The sequence below is a fragment of the Anoplophora glabripennis genome, unplaced genomic scaffold (genome assembly GCF_000390285.2).
Source record: "Anoplophora glabripennis isolate ALB-LARVAE unplaced genomic scaffold, Agla_2.0 scaffold820, whole genome shotgun sequence".
Taxonomy (NCBI): Eukaryota; Metazoa; Arthropoda; class Insecta; order Coleoptera; family Cerambycidae; genus Anoplophora; species Anoplophora glabripennis.
In genome coordinates, this window is record NW_019417809.1 from 187,374 (window position 1) to 204,565 (window position 17,192).

A 17,192-nucleotide genomic window follows, 5' to 3' on the forward strand; every position below is an offset into this window, starting at 1 on the left:
ACTACATCCCGGTAAAAATCGTCTATACCACGATATCGTACCTACAAATCTTTTAATTTCCGTAGTGTTCCTCGGCCTAGGGTAATTTACCATCGCTTGTACCTTTTCCGGATCTGTTTTTAAACCGTTATCATCAACTAAATATCCTAGATACTTTAATGAGTTCCTAAAAAATTTACATTTCTCAAAATTTACTGTTAAATTAGCATCTAATAATCGCTTATAAACTTCCGTTAATATATCGATATGTTCTGTGAAGCTACTTGACGTAATAATTATATCGTCTAAATATACGAAAACTTTAGGTGTTAATTCAGGTCCAAAAATAGTATCCATCAGTCTCTGCTGCATCTGTGCACTATTTGTCAATCCAAAAGGAAGGACTGTAAAATGATATAGACCTCTTCCCGGTACTGAAAATTCAGTTTTTTCCTTACTTGACCCTTCGAGAGGCAGCTGCCAAAACGCATGCTTAAGGTCTACAGATGAGATGTATTTAGCATCCCTAAGCATATTTAAGATGTCATCTACTCTAGGTAATGGATATGAATCTTTTTAAGTTACCGAATTTAACTTCGTAGCGTCTATACAAAAACGATAGGTGTTATCTGGCTTCTTGACAAGAATAACCGGTGAATTCCAACTACTATAAGAACGTTCCACTACCTTTAGGGAAAGCATTTTGTCTAAATTTTCCTGTAAATGTTTGAGCATATACGGAGACAAACGATATTGTCGACTTTTAATGGGGACGGCATCTCCGGTATCTATGGTTGCCGTTAATTTGTGTGTCCTACCTAATTTTTTATCCGATGACAATGATTTAAACAAATTTATTAAATTTTTAATCTCTTTTGACTGACTCTCCTCAGTGAACTTTGGTTTATTGTTATCCACATTTTCATTTAATGTTTCCACTGACATTACATTTAATGTATTACTACACAAATTAGTGTATATATCCCAGGAATTATTTTTAAAATCTACTACTAGTCCAAACAATTGACAAAAATCAGCCCCTAAAATAAAAGAATGCTGTAATGATGGAACTATGCTAACTTTTAAAAATTTACATTGGCCCTCAATATTGATTGGAATCTGTGCTTCGCCTGTTATTTATTGTTTAGATCCGTCCGCTACTGTTACAAAGTTCTTTTTGCTTTTTGTTATTTTGACCCTAAATTTATTTAACGTTTCAATCCCAAATTTACCAACTATAGACGAATTTGCGCCACTATCTAATAAACAAGTTATTGTTTCACCAAACAAACAAATCGATATATAAGGACGATTATCTAAGGGTTTATTTACAAATAATGGTAATGAATTTTCACTATCATTACCTACCAAAAATTTTTTAACTGCGTCTAACCATTTTCTCCAATCACTTAGATCTGTTTTGGGTGAACAACTAAATTTTTGAAAACCAGATCTTAAACTAATTTTACCACGTCTTAAATTATTATTTACAATAACACGAGAATAAGATTTTGAATTTTTACTATCACTAAAACTATGACGTTGACCTTTGTTATTCGTAGGTAAAAATCGGTCAATATTTTTTACCTCATTAACTAGTTTTTTCTACAATTTGAACAGTTACTTTTCTTAAAGCCTTTCGAACCACAAGAATGACAAAATATGTTTATTTTCTCCGTACAGTGTAAATACGTATGATTTGGTTTATCACATTTCCAACATGTTACTTTGGAAACCTGATTTTTAGCATTTTTACTATTATATCTGTTACGCTTACCAATATTCTCATTTGACGTTCTGCTACTAGAAGAACTTTCGCCTACATAAGCTAAATCACGTTCCAAAAAATTTATCTTAGTTGGAGATACATATTTACTTTTAATTCTATCGGTTTCATCAACCAGTTTGCAATATTCAACTAATTGAGATGTTGTTTTAATGTCTTTTCCATGTAAAATGATATAATCTACATATTTTGCCAAAAGACGTTCTTTTATGATCTTTAATTTTTCTTCTTCTGATTTGTGATTACTCAACCGAGAAAATAAGCATTCCATATTCGCTACAAAAATTACAACGCTTTCGTTTTTTCCTTGATATCGTTTCTTAATCTGTTCAAACAGTTCATCGTCATAGCCCGGTACTAAAAAGTTTTCTTTTAACTGATCAACTATATCACACCAGGATTTAAATTCGGATTTTCTAGAATTATACCATACTTGTCACCTCGAAATAAGTCTCCTGCGGAATTAAATAATTCTATTTTACTGACATTTCGAGCTGTTGAAAGCTCTTCTACTTGTTCTAGAAATGACAACAACGAGACATTTTTTCCATCGAAAAAAATATTCCATTTAAATACTGGTATTGACTTGCTAGTACTTGGGACATTTGAAATTCGGACATTCGCAAAATTTTGACTACTAGACACTTTCGAACTGAGAAATGCATCTAGTTCTACACACCGAGCATAATATTCATTTTTAAACTCATTATACTGAACTCTCGTAGGTTCCGGATCTCTCGGGACTCTAAATCTTTTAACTCTATTTATTAGAGAACAAAGCCTACTATGTATAGTATTATACCTAACATCGTGTATTGGACCAGAAAAATCATTGAGTAGAGCTTCTAATTCTACTACTGTTTTCTCGATTATATTCTTTTCTACTTCCTCATCGAACGAATTTGACCTTAATTTAGATATATCTTTACCCTCTGATTTTTTCAATTCTAATAACCTTGTTAACACTATACGTTTAGAATTTAAAGTGCTACGAGTGCTGAGAGCATCTCTTAAGCTCATTTCATAATTAATTTCATCCTCGGTTAAATAATATGCATTCAAATCTCCCTCCATGATTTTTAAGAATATGTACTAATTTCAAATTCTCAATGCAAAAACAATGACGGTTGTAAATTTTCAATACTGTAAAATTTCACTAAAAATTCAAACTAATTAATGCCAAATTTACCCCACATAAAACTACTTTTCCTTAATCAAAGGAAATAATCTGAAGTAAAATTCAAGTAAGCAAACTTGCACCAACCTGAACACAAATATCAAAGTTACCTAAGCTACGTCTGTCTATACTACATGTAAGTCTTAAAATTAACACATTGATATTCGTTTCAAATTTTCCTTTCTTCGGCAAACCTGATTAAAAGCTTTCGGGCTCCATAAGTTGTCGCGCCATCTTCTTATAGCCTCTTCTTGTTCGCACGGGCCATAGAAGTTTAGGTTGCCTCGGCTGGTCGTGGGTTACGAGCTAGATGACACCGAATGGGCTTAGTATCAGGTTGTCGTAGGAAAGAAATAAATTAAGTTCACAGAGACCAAAAAATAAGTTTATTTATAAGGCGCCACTAGGATTCTACAGGATGGACAGCTCTGCTTCATTCACTCCCCCTTAGTAGAATGATTCGACCATTTTTACACATGGGTGAAAGATATAAAAAAAACTTACAGTGGGTTACAGAAGGTATTAGGTTCAAGATTTATGTGCCCAATATATCTTCCAGCTCCCAGTCCAAAACCAAATCTGCTTCGGATGCTGGATTCAGGTAGCTAGCGAGATAACTTGCTATTAGCTATATAGTTGCTTAATTGCTGGATAACTCCGTTACTGGATTACTACTGGATATTTGCTTGATAACTAGTAGACTCTTAGTGGACACTTAGTCTATACATAGTGGATACTTAGTGGACACATAGTGATACATAGAGTATACTTGTGGATACATGGCAACGCTAAAATTATTAGAACAATCCTAATTAGTTTGCTAATATTTTACACGTGGTTTTAAAAATCTTTGTTTTTTAAAATTCCTTACAAGATGATTAACCTTTGAATACAATAAAAATAATATAAATGCATACCTTTAGCATGATGTTTGCCGCACAATTTCTTCAGACAATTATGGAATAATGTGCTCTATACGTATAGCGTGGAAATCTTGCCAGACAAAGATTCGAGTTAAAAATGACGGTGAACTTCCTCTCTCTAATTTTATACTCTAATTGTATATCAGTTGTGCCAACCACCATTTCCGCTCTGGCCTCGATATATATTTAAATTTCCATTACAATTCAATGACATGCTAATAGTATATCCTACATCTACTTCTTCTTTGACAACCTTGTCTTAACCTAACAATTTTTAACTAGCAAATGAGCTTTCTAAACATTATTAAAAGTGTTTATATCCACGATTATCAAATGGGCATGTTTTGGACTGATGCCTACAGGGTAAAACTTACCTAAGTGCTACATAAACTACCTACAAGAAGTTTTATCAACAGGTTGGTTATACAACAAATTTATCATATCTTCATTCTCTTAACTTTTAGACCAGTGCAAGCTTTATCGTATGATATTTTGCAAGTAGACACGAATATAAACAATTATGATATAACAAACAAGTGTGTATGTTATAAGGGATACTGGCAAATACCACTTACTGCCGACAGCAAACCGATCACTGCTTTCACCGTCCCCGGCAGAGGCCTGTTCCAGTTTCGAGTCATGCCTTTTGGACTTCACTTGGCTCCTGCTACATTCCAACGACTCCTAGATAGGATCATTGGACCAGAAATGGAACCCTATGCGTTTGCCTACCTAGATGACTCATCGTATTAGGGGAAACCTTTGAAGAACACCTGGACAATTTACGGGAGGTATTCCGCCGACTACGAATGGCTAACCTGCAGCTAAACCCCGACAAATGCCAGTTCTGCAGGAAGTCGCTCAAATACCTAGGACATATCGTAACCGCTGAAGGGATTCAGACAGATCCTGATAAGGTGGACTCAATCAAGAAGTTCCCCACCCCTCGAAACATCCGAGACGTCCGCCGCTTCCTAGGAATGGCTTTCTGGTACCGACGCTTTGTACCGGCTTTTTCCCAGATTATGACTCCGTTAACTCGACTACTCCAGAAAAATCACCGTTTCAAGTGGACCAGTGACCAAGAAGAAGCCTTCAACCACTTGAAGAACTGCCTGACCGAAGCTCCGATTTTAACCTGTAAGGACTTCGAGAAACCGTTTACCCTCCAGACCGATGCCTCCGACCATGGAGTAGAAGCAGCCCTGACCCAGAAAATCGACGGATACGACCCAGTGATAGCGTATGCTAGTCGCACACTGTCGCCTGCCGAAGAAAATTACTCTGTCACTAAACGAGAGTGTTTGGCTATAGTGTGGGGCATAGAAAAGATGAGACCGTACCTTGAAGGCTATCACTTCACCGTCCTTACCGACCATCAATCTCTGCGATAGCTGCATTCCATCAAAAGTCTTGCCGGCCGTCTAGCCAGATGGAGCGTATTCCTGCAGCAATACGACTTCGAAATTAAGTACCGCAAGGGAACCCTAAACCGAGTAGCCGATTCTTTGTCCCGTCAGCCGATAGAAGGAACTTTTTCTGCACCAAACACCGGAGAACTATGCGTCCTGAACGAGCCGCCAAACTGTTCTTGGTATAGCAGAAAGAAGTCGGAAGTCGAGAGAAACCCTGAAGTTTTCCCGGATTATTGCATACGCAATAACCGTCTGTTCCGCCACTTCTGGGATTCCAGCGATTTAACCGAACCCGATCTATCCGATCCATGGAAGCTATGCGTGCCCACGCCGCTCCGCTCAGCGGTTTTGCAAGAGAACCATGATGCTCCGTCCGCTGGACACATGGGAATCGCTAAAACCATCGCTCGCATATCACAGAAGCACTACTGGCCTGATATGTTCCGCTATATCGCCAAGTATGTACGATGTTGTATGCAGTGTCAGCGGTATAAGCCTTCGCAGCAACAAACTGCGCAGAAGAGGCAACCGTCCGTCAGCCGTCAACCATGGGACACCGCAAGCACCGAAGTTCAGAAAGTTACCGTTCCAGCAACAGGAGTTTCCCTAGAAGTACCGCCCGCAAGAATTCCGAAAACTCATCCAGAACCAGACATTCAACCGCCGCCACGATCGTCGACAGATTATCCAATCTATCTACCGGTAAAACAACATAGATTATGTTGGAGATGTGGATATCCTGGCCATTCCCGCCAAACCTGCACCCAGACACGACGCCTGTTTTGTTCCCGATGTGGACGATATGGCATAATGTCCAAGGATTGCACATGCGAAAACCGCTCGCTTGCCATCGCCAGCCGAAGCCGTCTATCCGCAGCTCCTCGACACCGTTTCCGCTCGCATCCAGGACACCTTACCGCATGCAGAGGAGTTCAATGTTATTTCCCGGACATTTTCCGCCGAACCGAAATCGCTTCCAAGGGCATCCAATGCAACTTGCTGCCTTAAAAACTGAAATCCGACCAGAATGACCATTTTGTTTGATTTTGTTTTTATTTTTCTTTTCTAGGGTAAAATACTTCAGCACTGAAAGCTGTAGAGGTTAAATTATTTTGGTTTATATAGAATCTTTTTTCCGAAATTAGTTTTTGTTTTTGTAAAAGGTGAACATATCCCCAAATAAAATTTACTAACCTGTGTGGGGTATGCGCCTTGTAAGCTAGGGAGTTATTTGAAAAAAAAAAATAATTTCATTTTTATTTTTTTAGCGGAAGTAAGAGGGGGGTGTAACGAAGTGATTTTCCGACACCCCACATTTGGTTTGTTTTTATTAATTTTATTAATAAATATAGTTTACCGCACCGGCATTATTATTGGCATTTCAAACGCCGTCCGTCACCGCATAGCGCCAAGCCGATGGCCTGCAAATTCACACCGCGTACGCCAGTCTTCGACCTGCCAGCGTAGGGAACAGTCGTGCCGAGTTCCAACCTGCCGTCCAGCCAGCAATACGTCACCACCTGAGTAAGAATTTTACAAGTCCCGCATAGGAGAACTACGCAGTCGCTGCCAAAGCGTCACCAGGACATAGAAATTAAGCCGCCGTCAGCGTTACAGTTCACCACGACGCATCGTAGAGACCAGTCGAGCCGTCACCCATTCCAATAAGACCTACGTCATCAGTAAGGAATTGGTAAGATTTCACTAAGTCCAACCTGAGGAAACTGCGCAGCCGCCAGGATTCGCCGTACGAATATAGCAGACAGGCTGTATTCAAAGTATTAGTCTACCAGGAGCCGTCGTCGCATCCAGTCGAGTCGCCAGCCGCCCTGCCCGAAGATACGTCACCGCTGGAAGTAGGTGAGAATTCTACAAGTCCAGTTTAGACGAACTGCGCAGCCGCCAATCCGAGATGAGGGACTTACCGCTTAACACCGCACCGCCATTTTACCGTATTCCGTAGTCACCTTGTATATAAACGCCACCGTTTAGCTTTAGATTTAGATTAGCATAGTGTAAATAGGTAGAATTGGACTATAAATAAATGTAAATATATACCAATCTGTGGCCTTTTATTCCTGTGTGAAGTCTAACTCTCTCTAGACCCTCTGGACATACCGTGTCTTCACTGCAGCCGCCCGCGTAGTGGTGTTTCTGCACTTTAAACGGAAACTGGCGCCCGAGGTAACCGCCGCCGCTCAGGCGTCATAGTGACGAACGACGAAAATACGACGTCACACAATACATTATATTTGGGGGATTTCTTATTTCTCCAACACTCGAGAGCCACAGTATTTTTATTTACAATAAAAATATTTTTCTGTTTAACTTCACAATTAATGGTTTACTTATTCAGCAATACCCCCTGCGATATTCTACTTCTAGCATTGTTTAAAGAACAGCATCTAAAAGAAACATTTTTCTGTAATTCTATTCTAAGACAACATTTGTATATTTGTATACATACCTTTTGATTCCATCAGCTTTTACTAATATAATAATTAGACATCAACTACAAATTTCCATATTATTTCAAAATATAGGTACTTTTATATATCAACCACTCGAAAATAGGTCAGTTTTGCTGCTAATTATGAATTAAAATTACTGACGACTTAACACAAAATATAAATATAAGTTAAGTTAGTCACATATAAAAGATTTGAAGTTAGCCGGTTAGAGAGGGCAAACCATAGATACAGTACTTTATTAGATCTGTGTGACAAACATATACTAGAGGACAACCTAGCGCCCTCATTGCTGTCTGGCACGAACTAAAATCAAACAGGCCTCATTCTTTACGTTTAAATGCAGCTTTCGATTCCAACACTTTACAATTACTCGACGTTATAATTTTTTTCTAAAATTAAGTTATAGGTTTAAATATTTCTAACTGGAATGACGATGACAATGACGATATGGAACAAAACAAAATAGGTTTTTCTATTCAGGATGACGGGGTTTCTAAGAAAATTGCGTTGAAGCTCGAACGGTCGAGAGTATTCTGCATATTTCAGAAGTTTATTGGTTGCAATATTTTTATGAAAGATCTTATATTGTACAACTGTAGAAGCATTTTGCAAATTTATATACTGAGTGTTTCATAAAAATGAAACGGGCGGACAAGGATTTTTTTCTCATTTCACTACCTACTTTCCTACATTATTTATTGAAATCTCCTGATGAAAATTTATATAGTTACTAACCAAACGCTTTCTTTGAAAATCCATATACTGGATGTTTTACATAAAATGACCCAGGTCAGAATTATCGGTCCAGAGGCTTCTGTATATTTCTGAAATTTATTGATGGCGATATTTTTATGGAAAATCTTATATTGTAGAACTCAGAAGCATTTTGCAAATTTATATACTGAGTGTTTCATATAAAAATGAAACAGGCGGACTAGGATTTTTTCTCATTTCACTACCCACTTTCCTACATTATTTATTGATATCTCTTGATGAAAATTATATAGTTACTAACCAGACGTTTTCTTTGAAAATCCATATACTGGATGTTCTACATAAATTGACCCAGGTCAGAATTATCGGTCCAGAGGCTTCTGTATATTTCAGAAATTTATTGATGGCAATATTTTTATGGCAAATCATATCTTATTAACAAGATGTTTCATACTGGATGTTTCATAAAGCTGACACAGGTGGACTAGGCTCTCTATTCTTTTTACTTTTTTTACTTTCTCCACTGAAACGTTTTGAAGAAAACTGACCATTCTGATTAACAGGCAAAATTTTCCTTACTCTTTTAAGTTTATTTTTACTTACTGAAGGCTTTTAATGAAAAAATGTATAATTACTAACCAGATACCTTTTTGGAAGTTTATACTGGATGTTCCAAACAATGATCCACTTCAAAATTATGAGAAAGTGAAACATTTTTTTCCCATTTCTGCCTTACCTACGTACTGAAATCTTTGAATGAAAAATTGTCTATGTATAACAAGATACTTCAGAATTAGGAGAGTGAAACTTAACTTATTTTTCCCCATTTTTGACTTACCTACGTACTGAAGTCTTTGGATGAAAAATTTTATATTTACTAACTCGATACCCTTTTGGGAGTTTATACTGGATGTACAAAATGATCTACATCAGAATTGAAACCAAAACTTCTACTTTCTTTAGTAAAGTTCATTGATGTGGATCTTTCGCGAGACGACTTTGTGTTAGAAAAAAGCAAATTTAACATTACAAAAATTGTTGATTACTTCAGCTGTGAACGACGACACTACGCGCTGTCTCTCAAGCCAGATTGGAAAACTAGCATTTTGGCGGACGGGCTGGGTTTCTCCGCGAAATCTGAAGCGGCATACGCCTCATCTCCCTTCGTCGCTTAATGAAATTTTTGCAAGTTTAAATTCGCGTTTTCAAATGTACCTTTCTCCGTGGACTTCTCACTGACATACGGCCATTTTACAAGCGAAATAGAGATTCAAGCAGCCCTGAACGCATATCGACGCAAATCTGAAAATCACGTAGAATGTCTGATTGAAACGTCAAAATAAATTTCACTATATTTGACGTTACCAATTCAGGTTAGAAAATCACAACGAACCATAGATCGATGGAAGGAACAGACTGATTGATATTTGACGTATTTCGTAATTTAGGTTAGGAAATCAGACGGTACCTACTACGCGAGTTTTGACGTTTCTAATTGAGGTTAGGAAATCAGAAGGAACATACTGATTATATTTGACGTGTTTCATATTTTAGGTTAAGATATCACACATGAGTGACAAGACGATATTTGACGTTTCTAATTGAGGTTAAAAAGTCAGTGGGGACCTACTAATTAATATTTGACGTATTTCATAAATGAAATCGAACTCAAAAATCAGATGGGACCTACTAGGCGATATATGACGTTTTTAATTGATGTTAGAAAATCAGACGGACTTATTAGACACTATTTATTTGACATATTTATTCAAATCAAATGCAGAAAAATTTTTTGTTTACTGATCAGAGGCCTATTTCAAACTTTTTATACAGAACGTTTCGCGAAATTAACGCGAATTCGAATTTATCTTCCAAATTTTTTCTGAAAATGTATGTACAAAGTATTCTATAAAATTGACAGAGGTCTGGATCAGATTTTTCCTTACATTTTTTACATTTTTTCGTTTTACTTACGTATTGAATATTTGGTCATGTTTTATGCCTACTAAGCGCGCAGCGGAGTTTGCCTGCCTTTCTAGTGTGCATTAAAATTTGAGTAAAAAATAAGATTAAAGAAAGAATGCTTTAACTCTGAGCCCATGACTCTCGAATTAATTGTTTTCACATGACGAAATTCTAGTACCAATAAGCCTAATTAAGTAAACTTTAAACCAATATGTCCTTTAATGCTTCATGTACATTAATTTACACAGTGTGTCCGTGTCGGTTGAGATTCTTGAGAAAAGTTTTTCAAGTTTTTTTTGCTTTGATGAATCACTATATAATTATAAAAAATTATATAAAATAATTTACACAGTGAGTCCGTGTCGGTTGAGATTCTTGAGAAAAGTTTTTCAAGGTTTTTTTGCTTTGATGAATCACTATATCTCACTATTATAATATCGAGACTACTACTCACATTTATGGTATCGAACTATTTTGTTGTTAAAAGATCTGCGAAGTGGATCTCTTTTACATTTAAGGTAGCCATATCCCTGGCCGAGAAATAGTCAAATTTCTGACGTTTTTAGGTACTGAAATCTTGAAAACTAAAACGTGTACACCAAAAGTAAGTACAAAAATAAAATCCTTGGTGTTCTGTTTATTCATTGTTACTATTTTTTTACTCAAATAAAATAATAACTAAGAAAAAAGCGTTTGTAAAACATGCGTTTGCTGTTATCCTAACCCCACATTTCAGGAATTATTTTAACGTACTTATAAATAAAAGTAAACAATTTTATATGTAGGACTAAGCAAGTAAATGTTATAAGAATATTTACATGTAGAGTTATATATAAAAAAGTTAGTATTTTCGTAGATTTCAGTACCTAAAACCTTGATGGTTTGATCGTTTTTTGCACCTGTTTATTAGTTTTACTGCGGCGTCTTTGAAAATAACCAGATGGCATGACATAACATTCCTATTATTTGATAAGCTTTAGATTATTCAATTATTAAATGTTTGAAATTATTCGTCTTTGTGGAAAACACTATTTAAAGAATATGGGGCCCTTAACGACCAGCAGTAATCGGCTAACATGTTTATATCCCATCTGCCTTGGTACCAACGTTTCATTACCTTAATACGTTTTTGCAATCTTTCTCTTTGCTCTTCACTGTAATCACCCAAATTTTCTGGGAAATAATCCACATGAGAATGTAAAAAATTCTTGTTTTATTAATTTTAGTAACAAATATATGATCCTTTAACAAACACCTAGGCTGCTTAATAAATCTCAAATTACCTACCATTTTACATTCTCATGTGAAGTATTTCCCAGTAAAATTTGGATGATTACAGTGCGGAGAGAGAGCAGCAGAGAGAAAGATTTCAAAAAGATATTAAGGAAATGAAGCGTCGGTACCAATGTTAGCCGATTACTGCTGGTCGTTAAAACGAAATTTACCATTTAAATCGAGAAAACGTAACAGAAATCCAATTCGCAGATCTTTTGACAATAAAATAGTTCGATACCACAAAAGTGAGTAGTAATCTCTATTCCATAATAGTGAAATACAGTGATTTTATATGATTCATCAAGGCACAAAACCTCGTTTTGAAAATATGTTCTCAATTGACACAGACCCACTATGTATATTAATGTAGATGCAGCATTAACTGACGCTTTGGTTTAAAGCTTACTTAATTAGATTTACTGATACTAGAATTTTAACATGTGAAAACAATTAACTCGGGAGCTAATCGTGTCAAACGGACACCGAATTAAGATTCAGCGACGCCAAAAACATATAGCTACCATGGTCTAGTCTTTCGGACTCCCACTTTTTTGTGGGGCTATGATCAACAAACCCGTTACACAAACAAAGACACAACAGGCCAACACAAATTGATCCAGATACATTTTTATACAAGCCCAATGATATTCAAATCTTTATATTCCTGATTGTGTGACATATACAGAAAACGGACTATCAAGTCATGTTAAATCATATCAATCAAAATTCAAAAGATGTAACAAGTTTACTCAGAACTGAATACCTTAATTCCGAAGAAAATTTTCATCTGTTCGAATTTTGTAATATCTGTTTTACATTGCGAATTTATTCACGAAGTTTTTCATAAATTAATTCATCAATTTATTCACAAAGGTTATTCGGCCGTCCAAATCTCCCTATTGTTCCCTATTCGGATCATCCCGAAAAAAATTGACGCTACAAATAAACAAAAATGGAAACTTAAGCAATAAAACAAAAATTGATACAAATTCCTTGCCCAACATTAGCGATATCCTTGAAAAACTTGGAAAATGTTAATATGTTACCACCTTTGACCTAGCAAGCATATTCCACCAGATAGAAGTGCATGAAAATTTCATTGAAAAAACATCAGCAAAAAAAGCATCTACAACGTTCTAACGAGTACTTCCCCTTTAGCAACAAATTCAGAATGCCTGTTTACCGACATGTTTGAACGTGGGGTGAGATATAACCAACATACATAAGTATGTCATATCTTAATTATCAATGCTACTATACTATATACTATACCTAAGTTTCTACTTAATTTTAATTATTTCTAATTGTCAATTGTATAAATGCTTCTTTTACATTCGAGAATGAAAATTTACGTCTTGAAATTAACACTCTTTTCTATGTATACAGTGTGATTCAGTCATAATGTAATTAATTTTAACCACGTATTCGGAAGGCTTAATAAAGACAGAAAATCGGAAAAAATATTTTTTACTCGACTTTTAAAAATGCGGCGGCCCTGGCAGATGCCCGGATGCTCGGAAAATTTTGTAACGTAATGTCGAATGAACAGTTGTCGGCTGAAGCGAACAGCGTTGCCAAGTTCACATCATAATGTGTGGTTCACATTTACTGTGGGTTCCGCGTTCCGCGTTAAACGTATTCAAGTAAATAAAGGAGCATCCTGCATTTTATTATAAATAATTTTAACAATTGTATTAACTTAGTGCAGAATGTTTTAACAAGCCTGAGTTCTCGAAGTCAACTTTCGTTAAAAGAAAATAAATAAAGCAGAGATTATTTGGCACACCGTATTTTATCAAATAAAAAAGTCGGCACACTACTAAATACCCGAATATACAAAATACACACGGTTACAAAACCATTAACAATTTAAAGCGTTTATTCAAATCTACCACCTTCCATATCTCCCGTATTTTTCCAACTGCATCTATCATACCATACCGCGCAGCGAACGTGCAGGACATCGACAAAATGACTTAAATGTGATAGAGGATGTTTTAAATTTAGTCGAGGAGCAGCCTACTATTTCCACAAGAACAATTTCAAGGCGACTGGAGATATCACAAACCAAAGTTTGGCGGATATTGCGCGAGAATTCACTCAATCCGTACCATTTTCAAAAAGTTCAAACTTTAGAACCAGCTGATTTCCCACAATCGTCTTGAATTTTGCAGTTGGTTCCTAAATCGAAGTGCACTGGACGGATGAACGCTGTTTTACACATGCTAGCATTTTAAACAGATAAAAAACATATTACTATCTCAAAAAACAATAAGTACCTACTTAGGTTACATCAAAGTATATATTTACACTAAAGTTTACATTTATTATGTAAACTTTGGTTATACGCAACTACATATTGAATAATAAATTGAAATACTAAAATTGTGTATTTGTGTATTATTTAACATAATAAATTATAAAACGTTAAAACTTTAATAATATTAAAAATGATAAATTGTAATAACCGTACATTCGAAAACAATCATCCCCATTCATTACATTCAATTTTCCTTTGATAAAAGACCGACAACTTTATGCACTACTTTGCATGGAATACGATCCTACTACAGTTCGTATTAGTCTAGGAATCAGATAGGATTCCGTTTACTAGCTATAAAAATACACTTTTTACAGCCATTTAACCATTTAATTGGTTGAAAACAATTAAACTGACCACGTTCAGGCTTTGCGACCAAGTTTTTTGGATTCTGGAGCTCAAAATACTACGAATAAATTGTTTGCAGCCGTGGCACTCTGGTTGGCCACGGCATCCTATCTGGCTCCTAGACTAAAGTACACGTGCAAATTAAAAGTGGGTCAGATAGAAAGAAGGTTATTGACCTAGATACAGGTTAGCCTAGGTCGGGAACACGTACCGAGTTGTTTATTTGTCTCCGTCCGATTGTTTTTTATCTTCTATTACTTACAGTCAATATTTAAATACTACATACATTTCACCCCCTCTTTATAATTTATCTAGTGAGTATTGGTTTTTTATGTCATTATTTCTGTAATGAAATTGAAATGGTTATGAAATGAAATTTAAATTATTTGAACTCCTCGAGTTTTGTAACTTCAATATTAAATTTTATTTAAAGTGAAACAGAGCTAATTTCTTTGCAGCCATAATAGTCACATTAGGTCAGATGAAAACCCGCACACTACTCATCGGTTTAGCTTTCAGAAGAGATTCGGTGTCAATGTATGGGCAGGAGTATGGCGATCGTTTAATTGGGCCGCATTTTCTACCTGAATATCTGAATGGTACGCGTTACTTTCAATTTTTAGTAGAATTGTTTGAAAACCTTCCCCTTCAGATGCTACGGGATATGTGGTATATGCACGACGGAGCTCTGGCCCATTTTGCTCGCGATGTCCGTGTGTTTTAAAATATCAATGTCCCAATCGGTGGATAGGGAGATGAGGGCCCATAATCCTATGGACTTTTGTATATGGGGTTATATAAAATCTGTCGTGTATCACACCGAGGTAGAGAATGTAGAGCAGTTGCGGAATCGTATTCAAGATGCCGCTGAAGAAATACGTAACAACCCTGGTTTATTCCATCGCATCCGCCGCTCATCTATCCAACGTATACACTTGTGCATAGACGGTAACGGTAATATATTTGAAAAAATTAAAAAATTAACATTATGATGTTAATAAAAACTGATTTTTGACAAGGCATGCTCAGACCTCCTCGAGGTTCTTGCTGGGCAACAATAACAATTTAATGTGTTGATTGCATAATTATAAAAAATAATTTATAGCATTTTAAATTATTATTGGTTGACGTGAGCAAATCGTTTATTTATTGTCTTTACGTTGCATCTAGGGCGCGTTGTTCATATCGTAGCCGTGCGCAAATTGTGAATAACCGGCTGACGTCAGCCAGTCAGTAACAGCCTGAAAAGGAGGTTAAATAATGATTTGAAAATTTTTTTTTCTGTTTAAATATGCATTTATTTTTTTTAATCACGCCATCGTATTATACTCATTTTTCTCTATCTGCTCTTAAAATTAATGACATTATGACTAAATCACCCTGTATATGCATAACACGTTTTCCCCTTCTAAGACAAAATCGAAAATGTTTTTAGAAAATTAAAATAAAGTTATGTGTAGGTGACAATACTACAAAGTACAATAAGTATAAAAAAATAATAATCTATTTTAGTTTTTATTTACATTATGTATTTTGCTCATTTTGAATTAAATTGGACATGAAATCATAAAAGTGGAAAAGTGGAAAAGTATTTCATTTCCAACTCGAAATGAAATACTTTAAAATAAATAGAAATATGTATGTATACTATTACATTTTACAAACAAAAAATATTTGTTTTGACGCTTGTTAAAATAATAAAAATACAAAAAGTTGACCTTTTGATAGTTTTCGAAAAAAATATTAAAAATTTCGAAATGTTGCCATACTTATACTTGAAGTTTACTTACCAATAGGTTTTGCATCAAAACACATTTTGGAATCTACAGACATTTGTTTATAACACTGATGTCCAGATGTAGGTGTACCTAAATAACCATCTTTACATTTTGAGCACTGCACCATCCAACAAGGATGAGCAGAATTTTTTTCTGAACCAACTCTACAAACATCACTTTCTGTGTTATTTTGACAGTTACATTTATCACCATAAATTGGATCACAATTGTCCCCATGACCATGGCAATCACAAGGTCGGCAAGAATCTCTGTGGTTCTCAGTGCCACGAAAATTACCTGGAAATAAGTTATTTATGTAATTTCAATACCATGGTAATAATTCAAATTTTTCATAGGATGCTGATATTTAAGAAACATCTTGTAATTATTACAATTTTGATCAAAATCGCCACCATTTTGTACCGGGACACAGTGAAGCAATGGGACTGTCTGGTATACTCTTGTACTCACATAATCATTTTCATAAAACCGGCAAGATATTTAAACCTCAACAATCTAAGAACGTATAGACTGTTCCATTTATTTTTATATAACGATCAATATCACCATAAAAAATATTTACAATATTATATTATATTCAGAATTTTGTGATAAACTCAAAAATTAAATAGAAAAAGGGAGTATCATCGAGTTTATCTAATATTTAAAGCCTTAAATTTATTTAGTCTTAAATATACTTTCTGTATAGCAATATTTTATTAAAAACAGGGTGGCCACTAGAGTGGTAAAGTTCAGTAGCGCCCTTACTATTCGTAGTACTAAAGAATATACAAATAAAAATTGCAGAGGATCAACAAAATTATTTTTGATTATTATACAGTCTTATTTAGAAGTGAGCAATAAAAATATGTTTGTCTAAATAGAACAGACAATCTATGTTTTTAAACATTGTTTGATATCCTCAAAATAATTTCTACATCCTGATATAATTACTGTTATTAAGAAACACACAAAAAACGCACATACACACACACATACACGCACGCACGCGCCCACACACACACGCACACGCACACCCAC

At 35.4% G+C, this 17,192-nt stretch overlaps 1 protein-coding gene across 1 annotated transcript in view; it reads right to left on the reverse strand.

The window, feature by feature from the left end:
* The window catches only part of LOC111692491 (multiple epidermal growth factor-like domains protein 8), a gene marked incomplete at its 5' end in the record, with an annotated part of 113,739 nt that extends 97,291 nt beyond the window's left edge, over positions 1-16,448 (reverse strand). The window contains one exon of the mRNA XM_023456532.1: positions 16,164-16,448. Coding sequence (XP_023312300.1) covers positions 16,164-16,448 — 285 coding nt within the window. The remainder of the gene's footprint in view (positions 1-16,163) is intronic.
* Positions 16,449-17,192: the final 744 nt, after the last annotated feature.